This window comes from Panthera leo, chromosome D1 (assembly GCF_018350215.1).
Source record: "Panthera leo isolate Ple1 chromosome D1, P.leo_Ple1_pat1.1, whole genome shotgun sequence".
Classification (NCBI taxonomy): Eukaryota; Metazoa; Chordata; class Mammalia; order Carnivora; family Felidae; genus Panthera; species Panthera leo.
The window spans coordinates 104,393,375-104,414,380 of NC_056688.1; the positions used below are offsets into that span (position 1 = coordinate 104,393,375).

At 41.5% G+C, this 21,006-nt stretch overlaps 1 protein-coding gene across 2 annotated transcripts; it reads right to left on the minus strand.

The window, feature by feature from the left end:
* Positions 1-7,004: 7,004 nt before the first annotated feature.
* Positions 7,005-20,609, minus strand: LOC122200105 (high affinity immunoglobulin epsilon receptor subunit beta-like). 2 transcript variants are annotated; one of them, XM_042905550.1, is made up of 9 exons: positions 20,597-20,609; positions 15,470-15,575; positions 13,187-13,286; positions 12,758-12,925; positions 12,176-12,307; positions 11,244-11,300; positions 10,191-10,334; positions 8,926-9,027; positions 7,005-7,675 (listed from the first exon to the last, which is right to left on the minus strand). In XM_042905550.1, the coding sequence occupies exons 4-9, from the start codon at positions 12,911-12,913 to the stop codon at positions 7,550-7,552; spliced, it is 717 nt and encodes a 238-aa protein (XP_042761484.1). In that variant the 5' UTR covers positions 12,914-12,925; positions 13,187-13,286; positions 15,470-15,575; positions 20,597-20,609; the 3' UTR covers positions 7,005-7,549. The 2 variants fall into 2 exon arrangements, with proteins under 2 accessions (XP_042761484.1, XP_042761483.1); XM_042905549.1 differs by lacking the exons at positions 15,470-15,575; positions 20,597-20,609 and having other exon boundaries at positions 12,758-12,914; positions 13,083-13,369.
* Positions 20,610-21,006: the final 397 nt, after the last annotated feature.

Genomic DNA, 21,006 nt, shown 5'->3' on the forward strand with positions numbered 1-21,006 from the left:
GTTGGTTAAGCATCTGACTCTTAATTTCGGCTCAGGTCATGATCTCGTGGCTCGTGAGTTCCTGAGCCCCATGTGCTGGGGCTGACAGTGCAGGGGTTGCTTAAGATTCTCCCTCTCTTGCTCTCTCTGCTCCCCCTCCCCGTTCTCTCTCAAAAATAAATAAAATTAGAAGAGGGGCGCCTGGGTGGCGCAGTCGGTTGGGCGTCCGACTTCGGCCAGGTCACGATCTCGCGGTCCGTGAGTTCGAGCCCCGCGTCAGGCTCTGGGCTGATGGCTCGGAGCCTGGAGCCTGTTTCCGATTCTGTGTCTCCCTCTCTCTCTGCCCCTCCCCCGTTCATGCTCTGTCTCTCTCTGTCCCAAAAATAAATAAAAAACGTTGAAAAAAAAATTTAAATAAAATTAGAAGAAAGAAAGAAAAAAGAAAGTGGCTTGAAAAACTCACGGTAGAAGCGTCAGGGACTTACTGGGGCCTTGAGCCAAATATGAAACAGGGGTTTCAGTGTAGGAATTTGGCGAGGGTGATTCTCCAGCAGAAACAAATGATGTGGTCAGGAAGCCACCGTCCAGGTAGGCAGGTTTCATGGGCTTAAATAATCCCTGGTTAGGAAATGGAAGCATTTATTGTGGTATAAAATTAAAAATGGCCAGAGAGGCCCTGCCAAGACACAGAATGCAAAGACAACACAGATGTGGTGGAAGAATGAGAAATCACTGCATTAACCTGGGTCTTCCCTCACTTCCTGTTTTCATCCAGACTTCCTGCTGAAAAAAGAAAAATTCCCGGAGGCGGAGCTAACCACTTTGGTCTTTGGATGGCATGAAGGGGACCATATTAGACACTGAGCCTGGGTCAGGGAGAAGCATGCCAGACAAAATTTCAAATCCCCAAGGGTGACAGCGGAGACAAGATCGGGAGTTCAAGGTAGCAAGGGTGAAATGGCAAAACCAAGGAATTCATACTGGGAGAAACGAGAGGCACAGATGCGAGCAGTGCCCCGGTGCGTTCTTATGCTGGTGCAGTGCAGTGATGTGTGAGCCTGTAGGCATGGCTTCGGATGCTTGGACTCCCGCGGAGGACGAAGGGCCACCTTCTGGGAAGGGGTGGTCGGCCATCAACGTCTCCTTTCATATCTTCTCCAATGGCAAATCCAAGAGCGACTTGTAACTAAGCCCATACTGTATTTTTTTTTCAATTTATTGAAGTGAAAGTCACATAACATAAACATTTCTCCCCCATTTCTCCCCTCCCTCAGGCCCTGACAACCACCAGTCCACACGCTGTCTATGTGGGTTTACCCATTCTGCATATTTCCTATGCGTGGAATCATACAACATGTCTGGCTTCTTACACTTAGCATAATGTTGCAGCTCATACGTATTTTAATAGGAATTTAAATAAAGCACAGAATAAGGCAAAATAGAGAGCTAGTATCAGGCCTGATAGAATATTGGCTAATACTCACTGAGCTTTTAGCATATGCCCGGCTTTGTAGATGTATAAAGCACCTTGCAGACAAAATGTACTTTGTAGACAAAAATCTCATTTTTCCTCAAAACAGCCTTCTGATACAGGTCTACTATTGTCCTCTTTTAGAGACCATGGAGATAATAAGTAATTTTGCAAGATCACAGGCTAACGGCACTAGCATCTGATTCCAGGGCTCGTTCTTTTAAAACTCATTCTTCACTTCAGTGGGTGTACCTTTAATTGCAGAACTTAAGAGAAAGTCAGTCTTGAATAAAAGTGGAGGAAGGAAAATGAGATTAGTTACAGGAGAGCACTCTTTGCTTCCAGATTGCCTTTGCATATTCAACTGGCCCATTCTCATCTCTACATGTATCTAATGTGTATAGATAGATTATCGGTTTTTTATATTCTCATAAGGCAGGTGACGGGTCCTTTTTCTCTCAGAGCAAATCGTTCCTGAGATCAATATGTACCTGTGCCTGTTATTTGTTTCCTGTAATAGGATCAGAGTCAGAGTGACTGGGTTTATATCCAGCCCACACTTAAGCCGGGGCCCTAGGAGACGATGGACTAGAAGCACATTCCACACTGACGCAGGCTCTCTACAGTCAACCTTGTTCACTGACAACATAGGGAACGGTCATGACACTGGCCCTACAGAGTTCCATTATTCTTGTAGACCAAGGACGTCTGCATGTTTCCCATTCCTCCCTTTTTGGAACTGTCGTTTCCCACCCTTGACTATACACGAATTAGAGTAGGGGGTGATGGAAAATAAACGGATTTGTTGTTGGTGTGCTGTTTTTTAATTCAGAGGTCTCTGACTGTGAGGAATAACAACTGGAACAGATGAAGCAGACTACATACACCCAAAGGTTCCGGTTCTCAGGACGAGTACGTTGACTGGGTGGAGTTGTTTCCTTTGATGAGAAGAGTGAGTATGTTTTGAGATGGGAAAATGCCAGTGGGTAATTTTGCCAACAGAATTAGAGGTGGTGGAGAAAACTTGCTCTTGCTCAGAGTCTATTTTGCCGTCCATTCTAGACACAGAGTTAACTACATTTTAGCATCCTCTGCAGGCAGTTCTATACTAAGACCTCATTCTGGAACATTACTGACAGGTCTGGAGCATGGACTCCCATGGTGACCTCCTCTGTTGTGCCTTCCTTACGGTTTACTACACATACGTATAGGGTTCTAAGGAATGGTGAAGGCCAGATGGATGAGGTCAGGGTCACTGGGTCACAACCTGGGGAAGAGCTGCTTCTGGCTAGGGGTGCTCAATGTGAATTATTGTGTGCCTGAGAAATGAATTTCTATTATGTGTAAGGAGTTAGACTTCCATATGTCTGTTTCAGGGTCTACCCTCAGCACACCATTTTTTACTTCCTGCATACCATGTGTAAGGCACTTAACTTCTCTAGATTTCTTGTTCCTAACTGGTAAAAGCATTGTTTATAGGCACTGTCGTCGGATAAGAGTTGTGAGCATTGATTCATTTAATAGATTTGAACTCCTTAGGACAAATCTTGGTCCTCAATATTATTCATTATTTCTTAAGGAAACCCCATTTGATTTCCAGAATGCTAGGTCTTCAGAAATACCCCTTTGCCTTTGTTTTGTTTTGTTTTGACTTTTTTCCTCTAGTAATTTTCATTTTGCAAACATTTCCCATTTAATTTAAAAAAAAATTTTTTTAACGTTTATTTATTTTTGAGACAGAGAGAGACAGAGCATGAATGGGGGAGGGTCAGAGAGAGGGAGACACAGAATCTGAAACAGGCTCCAGGCTCTGAGCTGTCAGCACAGAGCCCGACGCGGGGCTTGAACTCACGGACCGCAAAATCATGACCTGAGCCGAAGTCGGCTGCTTAACCGACTGAGCCACCCAGGCGCCCCAACATTTCCCATTTTAGATAGATAGCTGTAACTGGGACCTCTGATTAATGGTTTGTTTTACTCTTAATTGAGTTGTTGTATCTTTCAAACTCTATAAACGATCAAGGCTGCAAGAAGGCCTGGTTCAAGGGACAGTCCAAAGATAGAAGATATCTAAGAAGATTAGTATGCCCTGTTTACTTGGTTGTGAAATATTCTGTAGCTGATGGATGGCATGATTTGCTCACGAGAGTTAATAATCTTATATATACATCTGACACTCACAATCAGATTAGGCCCTAAAAGGGGAACCTTCCAGCGTACCTCATCTGCACTAAGGAACACAGAAGATTTAAAAGTAGCATTTGTCATCTCTTGGTTGCAGGACCGGGGAAAGAATCAAGCTAATTTCCACTTCTTGCTCTCTTAGAGAGTCAATAACATGCTTGGTGGAGACCCACCCTGAGTGAGTAGTCCTGGGGCAGAGATAGCTCCTCCCTGTTGTCTGGATATTTGGAGAAGAGCTGTTTTCCTCTAGCAGGAGATGAGTTTAGGGAACTAAAGCGAGGTGTGATAAGATCTCACCCTCTAGATCGGGGGAGTGGATGGGTTGTGTGTAACCTGATATAACCTAATCTCCATTACAGAAAGCTAGAAACACAGGACTGAGCAATCGGGGTCTAGTAATATGAGGAAGACTAGGAGCCTGAATCCAAACTTTTTGAAGCTACCCAACCAGATGGTAATGGTTTCTCACTTGCCAGGAAAGAGCATGTTCTTAGTTTTACAAGTGACAAGGGGTGATTTCTGAATTTCTGTAAAGAGAGCACTGATTCTCATGAGAGTAAAGGCAGCTAGAAAAGTTGTCTGAAGAACTGTCTTCATCTTAGCCATCTATCTATCTTCCGGCTTCTGCTTCCTGGAGGAAGAGTCCTCTGGCCTGTGAATAATGTCTTAAAAACAGAACAAAACTCTTTATTGAGGTACAACTGGTGTATAAAACACCATCATTGTTTTAAGACTACCATGCGAAAAGTTTTGACTTATATACACAACCATGAACCATCATCACAATCAAGATAATGAACAGAAACATCACTCCCCCCAAATTTCCTGCCCCTCCTCACCCCCATCCCCATTACCATAAATTATTGGTCTGCTTTCTGTTGCTATTTTATATAAATGGAATCATACAGCATGTACTTTTTCTGTCTTCTCTCACTTGGTGTAATTATATTGAGATTCATCCATGTTGCATTGTCTGCGGACGGTTCATTCCTTTTTATTGCTTGGTGGTAGCATTCCTCTGTTTGGATACGTTACAATCTGTGTATTCACTTACTTGTTAACAGACACTTGGAGTGTTTCCGGTTGAAAGCTATTACGAATAAAGCTGCTATGAACGTTTGTGTACATATGCCTTTGTGTTAACATATACTTTTATTTCTCTTGGGTATTTACCCAAGAGTGGAATATCTGGGTCATCGGTATGTGTTCAGATTTTTAAGAAACTGCCAGAATGTTTTCCATTTCACATTCCCACCAGCTGCGTATGAAGGTTTCTATTCTCCACATTCTTGCCAATACTTGTTATGATCAGTCTTTTTCATTTTAGCCATTCTGATAGGAGTATAAAAGAATCTCATGGTCTTAATTCGCATTTCTTAACAACCAGTGATCTTGAGTACCTTGTCACGTGCTTATTTCTAATTGCTACATCTTCTCTGGTGAAGTGAAGATTCAGCACATCCAATTATTTTTCACATGTATTACTTGGGTTGTTTGCTATTTTGTTATTGAGTTTGGAGAGTTCTTTATGTATCCTGGATACATGACTATTATCAAATATATGTTTTATAAATATTTTCCCCCAGTCAGTGGCCTCTGTTTCCATTGTCCCAAGAGTGTCCTTTGATGAACAGAAGTTCTTAATTTCTTCCTGTTAGAATGCCAGAATGACTTCTTAAATATACTGCAAGACTCTGTCATACTCTGGGGAGTTGGGGCTTTGTCCTTTACACGGCTATATGTATCTCTGAGCCAGTGGCTATTATGTATTGTTATAACCCTAATGGATAGAATACGGTGACCCCTCTCAAGAAATATCCCAGTGATCCATTTGTAAAGTTTATGCTTTTCCCGGAAGTTTATTCTCTGCTGAAGTAGAGTGTTGGTTCCTATGAGGCAGGGGTGAGGCATTTATCAGGTACATCGTAAGGGTTCCACCAAAACTAGTAACAGTGAGTCATTTTGGAATCTTCAAACCAGTGAATCAGAAGAAAATGAAAGAAGGTACTCTATAGAACTCACTTTCTTCGAGGAATTAGTATTGCTCTTAAGTGACAGGGGTGTAAAGGATTATGTCAGGAACTCATGGGATTCACCAGGATGCCTCCTGATGTTTCCATGTCTCGTAATAACCACAAATAGGTAAATGGAACAACCATGGCCTGGAGGAGGCATGAAACCAGAGGCTCAGACCTCTCAAAGGAGAATGTCTGGGCTGTCCTAATGGAGAAGAAATTGAGACAATCAGAAGTACTGAGTGAGGGTGCGTGGAATCTAAAATGGAGCTTAAAAGAAGGAATTGATGGATACTATTGAAGCTTCAGAACAACTGTAGCTGTGGGTACCATTGTTTGTTCCTCTATTGCAATATTTTTTTTTTTTTTGAGAAGTTTTCATGTGAAAAAAGGCTCTAGCGTAGGAAATGAGTGTAGTTGAGCAGGACATGATTTGGCCAACACTGGTCACTGACCAACCCATGTCCCACAGGCCTTGTTTCTAGAGCACACTCTTGATTCTTTGCCTGAGGACTTTCTCCAACCCCAGAGAGGTAGGTCTTACATATGTACATGGCAGGAAGATATTGCCAGGGAATTAATAATTCCTGAGAACAGCTTTTAAATAGCGACAGCTAGGAGTTGATATATAAATATAGTTCCTAGATTTTTCCTTCTAAACTAAGATCCACTTCGTATACAGTTGGAACTGGCTCGCTAAGGTATATTTTACTGGTTGCATTTTCTTGTTATGGGCTGAATTGTGTCCTCCTAAAGTGTATATGTTGAAGTTCTGATGCTCAATACCTCAGAAGGGGATTGTATTTGAAGATAGTGTCTTTTAAAGAGCTAATTAAGATAAAATGAAGCCATATTTTATGCAATCCAATTGTCACCGGTGTCCTTATCACAGGAGGGTTAGGACACAGACACATGCACAGGAAAGACCATGTGAGGACACAGCAAGAAGGCAGCCATCTGCAAACAAGGAAAAGAGGCTTCAGGGAAAGCAACCCAGCTGATACCTTGATCTTGGACTTCCAGCCTCCTGAGCTATGAGTAAATAAATTTCCGTTGTTGATTCTGTGGTATTCTTTTATGGCAGCCTGAGCAGGCTACCCCTGCTATCTTCATTTGACTATCTTCTATCTTCTCTTCCTCCCTACTGATGTTTTTCTTCGCTTCTTAAAAAATAGACACACAAACCCTAATTCAAAAAATTTGCCTTTGATAAACCAAACCCTGGATAGTGCCTTATAAAACAAAAACAAAAACAAAAACAAAAAAAACACCATGATACCCAGTCACCAAGAAGAAAGCAACATCATTAAAAAAAAAAAAAAAGATTGAGCGGTAGGTTGATTAAATCAGCATTCAGGTAATAATGAGGTTGCATTAGATTTTTACTATGTGTCATACATTAGAGTGTGCATTTTGTATCGCATTACATTTTGTCAAGTTCACCTTGACACAAGCAAGGGAGACCTAGTACATTCAACAGTCAAAGAAACTTAGATTGGACCCAGTGTCAGATGGTATGCCACTACTCACCCAAACTATTTGCACAAAGATTTTTCACTTGAATAAACTGTCAACCCAGAGGGAAGTACAGTTTCTAGGAAGGAGTAAGTGGGTAACAACAAATTCCTCTCTGAGGCCTAAGAACTGAAATTGGCTCAAAAATGGTAATACCGTCCCAATGAAAAGAGGTCTATTAGGCCACGGAATGCTAATATTAGTATTTGCTGGTCACCTGTCAAAGTAAGCACATATCCGTGCTAATTGTGTCTGTGTATGTGAAAGTGCGTAATAAAAGACATGGGGAGCAGGGGATTTGTAGAAGATTCCTAGCAGATCTGTCTTTGGTTGCCATCATGGATCCAAGATGCCCTGGTGTGGTAAAAAATGTTTCAATGGTGTCTCATGGATGAGAGTGAACCTGGTCTATGTCTTGAAGCACTAAATCTTCGTAAGTTTCAGGTTGAGTCAGTAAGTCTTGATAAGGATCTTCAGAATGTGATCTGATCAAGCAACTTAGTGCAGAAGCCTAGAAATAGGACATCACAACATCTACAATTACTTCAACCAGATTTTCAGTGATTTTTATTTGATCTTGTAAGTTTTTTGCTGCAGTGCTCTGTATAGCCCACTGATCCTCAACTGGTGGTACCTTTACCCTCCAGGGGATATTTAGCAATGTCTGAAGACATTTTGGTTGCCAAAATTGGGGGTGGGAGAAATTTTTGACATCGAGCAGGTAGAGGCCAGGGATGCTGCTAAACAGATCATGTCCCCTCCTCCCACCCCCCCCCCACCCCTCAACACGTAATTATTCATTCCAAAATGTCTACAATGCCAAAGCTGAAACACCCTGGCCGGCCAATGTTTTCACAACAGCCTAGGCAGAGATAGGGCAATTCTAGCCATGTCTGGAACCACCGTAAAATACATTTTTTTTCGGTGATCTTGTCAGGTATTTATGTAGCCAACAGTCCGTGCCAGCATCTACAGGGATTTGAGTAGTAGCAAGAGAGACAGTCATTCCATAAAAAATGATAAAATGCTATCCGTGAACACAATGAGATATGTCCCCCTGACTTTTGTCCTAGGGACATGGAAACAGAAATATCAGTATGACATTTTGCATGTAGCAAAGGCCAACCATTTACGAGGGCTTTGCAGAATAAATATGGAGGAACGCACATGTGGTGATGTGGGAGACTACATATACACGTATGAATACGTCAGTGCGTGTGAGCACATTGACATGTTGGGGTGTGTATGACTGATGGGATTCCATGAAAAATTATGAGGTATGGAATTAATATCAAAATCACACTTATGTGTTCCTAGAGCTATTGTATCTCTTACTTGGCTGCTACTTTTTTCCTTAAGTATTTATTCGATCTATTATGACATCCACTTGTTAAAGATATGGGAAAAGCCACTGTTTCCCCATCTCCCAACACAGTAAATGTAATACATGTTCAGTATACTTTAGATGGATGAGTAAGAAATACATGTGTGAGTGAATGAGGGAAACTGACTATGAATGAAGTATCTGTGCAAAGGAATATTTCGAAAATGGAGTGGCTGGTGAATGTAACATGTAACTGTTGTTCTCTAACCTCCCATCTCCCATCTTGCCATTAAGAGGGTTTTGGGGGGGTGTTTGCTGTTGTTGTTGTTTTTGCCAATTCTCTATACAACCAGAGATTGAAGTTAACTATTAACACATCTGATTCTTTGTGATGCTTTAAATGCTTCCTCACCTTCTCAATAAAAAAGGCTACTCACCCAGCTGATCTCATTGCCATCCACGGTATAAGTGAGCCCACAGAGTGAGAACGAAATAAAAATCTGCACACAAGTCAGTATCATTTGAAGGATCACAATATTCTACAGAAGAGAAGGGCAAGAATTAAGATTTCCCCAACCAGCTTTAGTCTGCAATGTGCTCATCCTGGTTGTCCGGGGGGGGGGGGGGGGGGCAAGGGGCCAGGGTTAGTGGATATTTTGAGGACAATGCACTTCCTATCTAAGATATGCCCGTTCCATTGAGACACAATATTGGATCTGGCACAAACCTTGTCTCAGCGAGCAACCATAAATAAACTCCTACAGAAACAAATATGAGTTATAGGAATTCTAAATGGCAGAGCTCTGCAAAAGAACTCCCTTAACATTCTAGAGTTAGTTACTCCTATTTCAGCCATTTTTTTCACACGCATTGGTCAAACACTGAATACACCAGGACTTTTCTCTCTCTCTCTCTCTCTCTCTCTCTCTCTCTCCCTCTCTCTCTCTCTCTCTCACACACACACACACACACACACACACATTCATACACATACACACATCATGTGACTCAACTTTACTCACAGAAAGGATGGATTTACTAACATTCCATTGGTCTTTTATTTTTTTATTTATTTTTTAATTTTTTTATTTTAGAGAGATAGAGAGAGAGCATGGGGAGAGAGGCAGAGGAAGAGAGAGAGAGAATCCCAAGCAGGCTCCACACTCAGTGCAGAGCCCGATGCAGGGCTCAATCCCATGAGCCTGGGATCATGACCTGAGCTGAAATCAAGACTCAGATGCTCAACTGACTGAGCCACCCAGGCGCCCCTCCATTGATCTTTTAAATTAACATTAAAATGACTCAGACCAGCTCCCAAATTTTGTATCATTTTCACTACCAGAAATCCATAGGCCAGTCCTCAATGTTCCAGATCAGGTCCCTCCTCTCTGGGCACACTGATCTGTGAGCAGTCTTTTTATCATTTTTTTTTAGAACAGCCCATGTTCATCAGAGAAAATCTGGAATAATAAGAATACGTGTTCTTAAAATGACACACAGAAATGCACACACATAATTCTGCAATTCTGAAATCAGGTTGTTTCACTTTTTTTTTAAAACAAATGTCATGTTTATATTTATTTGTTTTCCTATCACTTTTCAACGTTTAGAAACTTCATCATAGGCTTTTAGTCGCTGAGGGCTGAGGTAGCTGAAAACAAACATCACGTGTGAAGACACCATCCAACAAATTAGTACTTACAGTTATAAAAGATTTAACCAACGAACATGCCGGTAACTCCCAGCATTCAAGTAAGACTATGTCAACTAAATTCACGGAGAGAAGAATTATCCCAGTGCTTGAAAGTAGCGTGCTGATAATGTTAGCTCCAATAGTGACTTCGATCTGGAAGAGAATAAAGCCTTTAATGGAAATACTCAGGGCCTTTTGTATTTCCAGACACATCTTCTGCAGTACCCTGGAGGCATGCCCTGGCTCTATGGGCTAAGGTAAGGGATCCTTCATGAGGAATTCAATTTCCTGTTTTACTGAAGCAGTTTTCTGGCAAGCCACTCTACATCATGGGAGAGAAGGGAAGAAGTGATCCTCCAGAAATGAAAGCCCATGGAGCCAACATCATGGGGGTTCTGTTTGTTCTGATATCACTGGTAGGAGTGATTTTCAATATGTCCACCCTGAACTAGAAGCTCCCTGATACAAACACAAACATGCACCCCTCTCCATCTTAGCCTTCCAAAATGCGTCTCTTCAACCATTGAAACAAGGATCTATCTGTAAAGACCCCCCTCTTTTGCTTCTTACTAGGCTAAAATTCAGACAGTTGGATACTTTCTCCTCTTTTTTTAATTTTAATTTTTATTTATTTTGAGAGAGAGATAGAAAGCAAGTGGGGGAGGGAGGGAGGAAGAGAGAGAGAGAGAGAGAGAGAGCGAATCCCAAGCAGGCTCTGCACTGTCAACACAGAGCCTGACACAGGGTTTGAATGCATAACCCATGAGATCATGACCTGAGCTGATGTCAAGAGTCAGACGCTTAGCCAACTAAGCCACCCAGGCACCCCTGGATAATTTCTTCTCTTAAAAAAGCTAAGTGTATGTCTCATTTTCTAAAGAATTAACAGATGATTGAAGAAAAAGTTGCAAGCCAATGAAATAGATCATTGAAGAAAAAGTTGCAAGTGAACGAAATAGACTGGAATATCCAAATCTTGTTTTGGTTTGGCCTCCTGTAGAGAGTCAGAGTCAACTGTTCTTGTTAACTCATTAAATGAGCAAAAGGGAAACTGATACTCACCAGAAATTTTGTTTGTTTTCTTGTACATGAGATGGTCAAAGATCCAGATATGATGAACTGTTCATAAGACAGGAAAGACATTAATGGGGGAGAACGCTTTCCTATCCACATCACCCACCTCCACCTTGGATGACTTAACCTGAACCCCACATCTCTCCCAGTCCAAAAGAATATTCCTAAAGAACAACGCATTGAATCGAACCAAGTTGAATGTGTGTCCATTTGGGGCATGTGGATGGAAGAATATTGACGTGGAGAGAAAGTGAGGCAAGAACTCAAGGTAGATGCCATTGACCGTGATAGAGTTGGATAGGATGGATGATTCTGCCCTACACACCCCCATCCTACCCCCATCCTGACCTATCCCAATTTATTCCAACCTGAAAGTTCATTTGCTTTCTTTAATTTTTTTAAACGTTTATTTATTATTAAGAGACAGAGAGAGACAGAGCATGAGCAGGGGAGGGGCAGAGAGAGGAGGAGACACAGAATCCGAAGCAGGCTCCAGGCTCTGAGCAGTCAGCACAGAGCCCGGCACAGGGCTCGAACTCACAAACCGTGAGATCACGACCTGAGCCGGAGTCGGATGCTTAACCGACTGAGCCACCCAGGTGCCCCTCATTTGCTATCTAAAGTACACCTGGATCCTCTCAAGTAGGAATGATCTCTCCCTTCAAAGGAGGGAGCATGGGACTCAGGAGCATTTTTTTTTTTCTCCAAACACTTACAATTGGTCCTGAGGCTGCTTCGTCACTTTCTCTCCTAACAAATTCCCTATCTACTTGGCACAGTGCCTCTAACAGAGTCTAAAAAGGAGTCTCAGCTATTGTCTACAAAAAGCGAGGATAAACTAATTACATATATTTTTCCTTTATTTACAAGTTCTAAATAACTTCTTTGATTCCCAAAGTAGTTCAAACAGATATACTCACAGATGCTGCAGCCCAGAACGGGTAACCAATATAAAAGCAGAATAAAAGATTCCTGAAGTCAGAGTGCCAGTAAAGAAAAATCTCAATGATCCCAAATAAGAAACATTTCAGGCCAATCATTATCTGAGCTACCTGGAGGAACAAAAATAGAATACAGGGGGGAAGTGAAGTGGAAAAACTCTCTACATTCCAGACTTTTCTCCCTCGATCCCAAGGCCACATATGAATCGCATTTTTATCTTTTCCACCTTCACTGGGTCTTAAAAATAATCCTCGGAAGAGTGAAATCCAAAAAAAAAAAAAAAAAAAAAAAAAAAAGGTGTTGGTTTCCCAGGCCCTGTGGATGGATATTACCTCATGGGGCTATTATATTTGGGCACAAACATCCCATTTGAACTCTGGGAGCCTGAAACACCTTCAAAGCAAAACATCTGACCTAAGTGTACTCCCAGATATATTTTCCTACCCACTTTTTACCCAGTCTTATGAGCTGGCATAAAATAATTCACCCCCAATAAAGTTGTAGACCATTTAATTTTCCATACTCACCCCCTAACGTCTACAGGGCTAAAGGTAACTTACACCCAGGGATTGCAGATTCTTTTTAAGGAAATCACGCAGCTTGCTGTGTACACGTTGAGCTAAATCGGGTGCGTCTGCTCGTCCCACCTGCGCACTTTGAATTTCATTTGTTGAAATGCCCCCAGCAGTCCCCTCGGTAGCAACGGCATCACTCATTCTGTAAGAGACCTGTACTTGACGCCTGGATGCGGGGGGGGGGGGGGGGGGGGGCGGTTCTGCAGCCCTCCAGGATGGAATCAACGGAATATGGAATTCTGGACCACAGCAGTGGGAGACAGGCAGGGATGGGAAAATAGTACCACGGGGGCTTGGACAGCTTCCTTACACTTTCTAGAAGCCCAAGATGTTCACCACTGTAGAGCGGACGCCTCCGTTGTTTCTCACATATCTGCAAAAAAGAGCTGTGGATTGGACTGGAAGAATGCATACCTTAAGGTCAGGCACACCCTTGCGTGAATCGCGACTTCCTGTTATTTGCTCGGTGTCTTTGGACAATTCAGGTACATTCTCCGAGTTTCTATTTCTTCAGCTGTGATTTAGGAATAGCAACGTTTCTGTGACCTCATAAGGATTTTCTCACGTCATGTTAGACAATTCATCGAAGTTATTTAATAATCTGCAACGTGATGCACGTTTCCAGTTCGTTTCTTTTCTCCTCAGAAAAGAGCAATTTAAGCTTTCCTATGAATTCTTTGTATCATTGCCTAAAATTTCCATATGATGAATTTTTAGAATAGAACAGAATGGATCTCACTCAATTGGTCTTTTCCTCTAAGCCTACATTACTTTTTTTCTTCACAAAGCCATACTATTTTTCTGTATTTAACATAATGACTGCATTATAAGATTTTGAAAAAACAGAGAAAAGTTCACATAAAGGTACATTAACCACACACAACTAGCAATATTTGCCTTCATTCCAAGTCTTTGCTGATACACATAAATGGTTTTTGAGAGTTTAATTATGGTTTATGTGCACCTTTGTCTCTAAATGTTTTACACTTCACATTATATATTAAAAATCTATCCAAGTGTCTGTTAATTATCACTTTTCTGTTTGCACAATATTTTAAAAAAGAATAATGGTATGATCTATTAAGCATTTTCAAGATGCCATATATGTATATTTTCAAATTTTATTTATTTATTTTTGAGAGAGAGAGAACACAAGCCAGGAAGGGGCAGAGAGACAGGGAGACACAGAACCCAAAGCAGACTCCAGGCTCTGAGCTGTCAGCACGAGCCCGATGCAGGGCTCGAACCCACAAATCGTGGGATCATGACCTGGGCCAAAGTCAGATGCTTAACGGACTGAGCCACCCAGGTGCCCCCAGATGCCATATATGTTTTAAGTGACCTATTTTTGTTACTGTAAATAAGTATCCCTTTAACATTCATATTAATAAATTCCCTTTTGTGGGATTATTGGATCAAAGCATAAGGATAAGAGCAAGTCTTACACATCCTAAATTCCATGCCAAAAGGTTTTATCTATTTACAATGTCATTAGAAATACCTGGATTATCGGGTTATGACACCCTCAGTGAAACACCTCTCTTCTAACGATGAAATGAACTGCAGAATATTTCAAGTGAAATATAAAAAGTAGTAGCAAAATGTTTCATTTTCTGGCTGACATCCTAGTATACCAGGTTTTCTTGATCTCTGTTTCTTCAGCATCTAGAACAATCTCTCGGCATCTAACGGGAGAACATCCTTTACTTTTTAAATGAATTAATGGTAAACAATGAAAGGAAGATTGGAATCTATTGCTGACCTTGTAAAACAGAAACAAGTAACACTTTAATGGGTAAATTATGAATTCCAATGCAAAGGACGGACAGAAATTAAGGGTGGTGCATGTTGCTCTAAAAGCTCCCTGAATTACTTCCATCACACACTTGCCTCCGTGTAAACCTTTCTGTGTATCTCAAGAGTTAAAAAAAAAAAAAAAGTCATATTCAGCCTCTGATGAAGAAGATAATCTTATTTTTCAAAACTCTAATTGTAAGGGGCGCCTGGGTGGCTCAGTCGGTTAAGCGTCCGACTTCGGCTCAGGTCACGATCTCGCGGTCCGTGAGTTCGAGTCCCGCGTTGGGCTCTGTGCTGGCAGCTCCAAGCCTGGAGCCTGTTTCAGATTCTGTGTCTCCCTCTCTCTGACCCTCCCCCGTTCATGCTCTGTCTCTCTCTGTCTCAAAAATAAATAAACGTTAAAAAAAGTAAATAAAACCTTGTCCTCTCATGTGTATGAACATGCATATACCTACATGTGGTAAAAGTCTTACATGGATGGGAAGGGAAAAATAATGATTGTCTCTGAGTTCAGAAGGAAGGAAAATGAGCTGGCGGCTCAGGGCTGAGGCTCCAACTCTGCCTACAAAGTTTTATTAATTTTTTTTTAATTTTATAACATTGAAGCAAATGAAGCAAAAAGCTGACCCTGGGCAATAGATAACATATTTGTAATCATATTATCTGTGCATATATCCTTAGTAAAACAAATGACAGTAAGAGAAAATACTGCCACAGAGCCACTGCCAAGCTGGCAGAGAAAGACTTTTCTGCTGTCTCCTCCCCTCCCTGGATCCTCACTCTTCCAGCTTGGATCTGCTCCCAATCCAGGGATTTTGCCTATCCCCAGCCCAGACTCAAGCCCGGAATCATTGCCAAATTCAGCCAGAATATATACAACCAAAAATGAGCTGCACCTACCTTGATGTCTATCCCAGGCTGCCGGTGGGTTTTAAGTAGCAAGCTGTTCTGGTTTGCAACCTTGTGTTTCATATCTTTCATGGAGTTGCCCCCTGCCCTTGGCCCTCTGTGGAGAAGGATTGTTATGGTAGAATTGTTACTCTAGGCTTCTTTATTTCCAACTTTAGGTTAGATATAAGGGCGGTAAAGATAAGCTAGCCTTAATATTATCAGAAGATAATCAACAATCTACCACGCTCAGAAACAGAGATAACAGCTTTCTGAACTCTTCTGATGGTGCATATTCCACTGTATCGGTTTCCACTTGATTCTTTTATTTAGACCCAAACTCCCTGATTCACGTTTATATTAATAGTTCTGTTTAATTCTAGTTCCGTTCTAAAGCGCCCCTACCAAAAAAGATGCCTGCAAACGCTGGCCTCTCCTCTGCCAAATGCTTTTTCTTCTTGCTGAGAGTATGCCTTTGAAAGGCTAAAATGTTTCCTTTTCCTTATCTCAGACATCTGAGTGTGATACCTATAGATCCAACGTTTATCAGAGGTATAGTGAATAGTGCTCAGAATTTCTTTTTCAGTCCTTACATGACAGACACAAGGATCTGCTTATTATCTATATATTAGAATTAAAAAAAAAAAAAAAAAGGAAGCTGAGAATTGATCCAAGATCACACAAGGAGTAATTAGTCAAACCAAGTCTGTCCAAACCCATGCCTGTGTTGTTGGGGTTAATTTCAGCAAGCCTGAAATAGACCTGAGAGGTTTTTCGGGAGTACCTGTGGGGCACTGACCCTTAGTCAAGGCATGGACACATGGATTCATTGTGTTGCTCTGTAACCAGGGGTCTGAGGAGTTTCTGGGTGGCTTGTGCCAGCTTGTCAGCATTATTTATTGATAACAGTGTGACTAGTGATGTGTATGTGGCTTCAGCGAGACCACAGAATGGTATGTTATTGGGGCTGGTTGCAATAACATGCCCATGTGACAAGCCAAGTATAAGAAGCCCCCAAACCAATACAATTTGGTCCTGGTCCTGAGGTTTTCTGTTGGGATTCCTTATCAAAAACAAACGTGCATCACAGGGGGAAAGGGAGGGCAATTGGAACACAAGCCCGTCATTATGGACCCCTTGCAATGAGGCAGTCATTAGCTGGAACGCACATTTTTAGTTTAACGCTGTTGCTATATCGTGTCCTAGTCCTGCAAAATAGATCTTAAAGTGGGACGCATAGTCCATTTGGATCCTATGAGTCTTCTTTAGAAATTAAAACCCGGGGCGCCTGGGTGGCTCAGTCAGTTGAGCGTCCGACTTCCGCTCAGGTCATGATCTCGCAGTTCCTGGTTTTGAGCCCCGCATCAGGCTCTGTGCTGACCTCTTGCTCAGAGCCTGGAGCCTGCTTCAGATTCTGTGTCTCCTTCTCTCTCTGCCCTTCCCCTGCTCACGCTTTGTCTCACTCTGTTTCTCAAAAAAAAATAAATGTAAAAAATTTTTTAAAAAAATAAAAAGAAATTAAACCCTAACTGCTACCACTGGAACATTGGGCATCAGAAGTGACATTGCATTGAAGACCCAGATTCGTCTTTAACTAAAAATATTGCTAAGGATTTATTTATAAGTAAAAAGGGTGGTTTTGATAAAGGGAATGCCCAGGTGGTTACTGAACCCCTTCGGTTTGAGGTGGCACAGGCTTTAAAATCATTTGCTGATAATAGGACTTCCCGGTATAATATGGAAATGATAGAAACCTGACCTGAGGATCTAGCAAAATGGATGACTAAGGAACTGCAAAAGAATGGCAAGTCAGCTGAACATTCCTTTTTAGTGTTCCTGCTTAACAAGACCAAGAGTGAGCTTTTCCCTCTTTGGCCAGTAGGAGGAGCGCCAGCCAAAGGAACCGGGACAAATCACACCGATCAATTGTCTACATCTATAAAAACGGCTCCTAAGAATTTAGTGTATAATGGACTAACGGAGAAGTGCATCATTTACACTCAAAAGAGGGCAAATGCTCTACTGTCCTTCCTTTGCCTTGTGATGGTCAACGCCTACTGAAGCCATGGAAATACCTCAAAAGCTGGCGGCTTCAGAATGGCTCTACAAAGACTCTATGAAACAAGCCCCCCAGGTGAGATGCCTCTTGCCTGGGTTATGACTGACACTGTGATAAAAGAGGTATCACCAGAATGGGCATCTTATTTGACTTTGCCCTTGTGACCTCAGGAGAATGGGAAAAAAATGGCAGTCTTGAGGCACATTATTCTGTAGCTTTCCTTTCTTCTAATGTCTTTGTCTGGCTTTGGCTCATGGAATGAGCTGAGACCGTCCCCTCCTTTCATTCTTTTTTTTTTATTTTATTTTTTTTAAACGTTTATTTATTAATGAGAGACAGAGAGAGACAGAGCGTGAGCAGGGGAAGGACAGAGGGAGAGGGAGACAGAATCTGAAGCAGGCTCGGGGCTCTAAGCTGTTAGCACAGAGCCCGACGCGGGGCTCGAACTCACGTACCAATGAGATCATGACCTGAGCGGAAGTCGGACGCTCAACCGACTGAGCCACCCAGGCGCCCCCCGCCTCCTTTCTTTTGTGAAGAAGTTTATAATGGATTGTTATTATTTTTCTTTAAGTATCTGATATATTCCAGTGAAGCTATTTGGGTCTGAGCTTTTCTTGGTGGCAAAGTGTTTGAATATTATTTCAATTTCTTCACTTGCTATAGATACATCCATATATTTCTAATTCTTTTTGGATCAGTTTTGGTAATTTATGTCTATCTCACAGTTTCATTTATTTGTGTAAGTTGCTGGCATAAAATTGTTCGGAATTATATATAAGGGCTTTATAATGCTTTTAATTTTTGTAGAGTTGGTGATGGGTCTCCTCTTCCATAACTGATTTTGATAATGTGTGTCTTCTCTCTCCTTTCTGTTTGGTCTGTGTAGCTGAAGTTTGTTAATTTTCCTGGCATTTTCAAAGGACTAACTTTGCTTTCCTTAGTCTTTCTTCATTATTTTTCTGTGCTCTAGCCTCCTTTTTTCTCCTTCCTTTGGATTTAGTTTTCTCTCTCTTTTTCCTGTTTCATGGGAGGGGGCTTAAGGTTATGGATTTGGGACATTTTTGCTTCTGATATAAGCACTGAAAGCTATAAATTTTCCTCTAGGTCCAGGATTAGCTGTCTCCCATACATTTGATGTTTTCTTTTTTATTCAATTTAAAATATTTTCCAATTTCTTTTTTTTTTAATTTCTTTGACCTATAGTCAATTGAGAAATGAGTGATTTAAATTTACAGCTATATGGGGATTCCACAAAGTCTCTCTGCTATTGATTTCTTGTTTAATTCTGTTTTGTTCAGAGAACTTTATATTATTTCAATCTTATAAAATTTATTGTCTTAAGTTCCAGCATATGATCTATATTTGTTTTCTATTGTTGTATAACAAATGCATTACTACAAATAATATATATTATAGTATGTTAAGATTTTTAAAAATATTTATTTATTTTTGGGAGAGAGACAGAGCATGAGCAGGGGAGGGGCAGAGAGAGAGGGAGACACAGAATCGGAAGCAGGCTCCAGGCTCTGAGCTGTCAGCACAGAGCCCAATGCAGGGCTCCAACCCACGAACTGTGAGATCACGACCTGAGCCGAAGTCAGACGCTTAACCGACTGAGCCACCCAGGTGCCCCTATATTAAGATTTATCTTATATATATATGTGCATCAAGTTAAGTTGGTTAATAGTGTTCAAGTCTTTTATTTCCTTCTTGATTTTCTGTCTAGCTTTCGTATCAATGATTGAGAATAAAATATTGAAACCCACTTGCAGTTGCTGAATTCTTTCAATTCTGTCAGTTTTGGCTTCCTATATTTGGGGGTCTCTGCTGTTAATTACACCTTCATTTACCCTTGTTTCTTCCTGCTCTGTTGACCCTTTTATCATGATAAAATATCCCTCTTTCTCTCTAATAATGTCTCATATTAAGGCCTATTTTATTTCATAAGAATATAGGTATTCTAATATGTTTTCACTCTTATGTGGATCCTGAGAAACTTAACAGAAACCCATGGAGGAGGGGAAGGAAAAAAAAAAAAGAGGTTAGAGTGGGAAAGAGCCAAAGCATAAGAGACTCTTAAAAACTGAGAACAAACTGAGGGTTGATGGGGGGTGGGAGGGAGGGGAGGGTGGGTGATGGGTATTGAGGAGGGCACCTTTTGGGATGAGCACTGGGTGTTGTATGGAAACCAATTTGACAATAAACTTCATATATTGAAAAAAACAAGAATATAGGTATTCTAGCTTCTTATAGTAATGGTTCGTGTCTTTTTGAAGATACAAATAATAAATTATTTCCAAAAGATGCATTGTCCCCTCTCACTGATGACATATGCAGACAAAGTTTGCAGGTGTGATTTTATACTGTCATATTAGCTGCCCACAGGGAAATTCTCCATGGACACTGAATTATTACCCTGGCTTGCCTTTTCTATTTATTTGGGGGGCTCGGGGGCGGGGCAGGGGTGGGGAGGGAAAGCATTTCTCTTTATCACCACTGGATGTCAGTAGAGTCACCTGTGCAGAAGCTCTGAAAAATGCCTTTAATTCTAAAATCTTCCTTGGCAGCAAAAGGAAGAGAAAATAAATTGCTGCAGTCTGAGATTCTCTGTTTAGAGCCCTGTACAGACACTCTTGGAGGAATGAAAGATCTTAGGAGATTAATCAGTTTCAAAATCCAGAGGCAGACAGAGATTCAAATTGTTTAGAGAATCAAGTTGGCGTAAGGGAAAAAGTTGGTGGTGGTGGGGGGGTGGCGGTGGTGGAAGAAAATTGAAAATAAAACTCAACGGAGCATTTTCTATGTGAAACACACGTGTTTTCAATACATCTTCAGATCTCAAGGTAGACGCCAATCTCATTTCACTCAGGCTGGAGGGGCGTGGCCACTTAAAAGACACAGGTGGTTAACATGCTGGTTATGTTGAACCAATGGTAAGAAGTGACTTTGAGTGTTGCCTAAAGGGCTGGCTGCCTTTTCTGAGAAAGGAGTCAAAGCTAAGAGAAGTCTAGCTTTGGGAAAAGCCCTCAGGGAACCCAAGGATAGGTTGGGGACCCTCCCCAAGCAGAGAAACCCACCTTATGATTGATGAGAGGATTGGAACTTTCAGTCCACCCCCCTGGCCTCTGGAAAGAAGAGAGGGAAGAGAGGGGGTAAAAATTGAGTTTTATCACCAATGGGCAGTGATTTAATCAATCATGGGTATGTAACAAAGCCTCCATAAAACTCCAGAACAGGATTGGGATAGCTTCTTGGTAAAAACAAAGAGATTTGGGAAGAGTGGTCCTCCACAGCCTTTCCCATTCCTTGCCCTCTGTATCTCTTCCCTATGGATTTTCTAGAGTTATATCCTTTTATAATAAACTGGTAATAGTAAGTGAAACATTTCTCTGAGTTCTGTGAGCCACTCTAGCAAATTAGTTGAACTAAGGAGGGCTTGGGAACCTCTACCTATAGCCAGTGGGCCAGAAGCTCAGGTGACAATCTG

What these genes read in the sequence shown, in the direction of transcription:
- LOC122200105 (XM_042905550.1), bottom strand. Translation starts at nt 12,913, where the DNA reads ATGAGTGATGCCGTTGCTACCGAGGGGACTGCTGGGGGCATTTCAACA. An exon ending in GAAAACAAACAAAATTTCTG is followed by an intron (nt 10,335 to 11,243) that starts GTGAGTATCAGT and finishes ATTCTCTTCCAG; the next exon opens with ATCGAAGTCACTATTGGAGC. An exon ending in ATGGCAATGAGATCAGCTGG is followed by an intron (nt 7,676 to 8,925) that starts GTGAGTAGCCTT and finishes TCCTATTTCTAG; the next exon opens with GCTTCTGCACTAAGTTGCTT.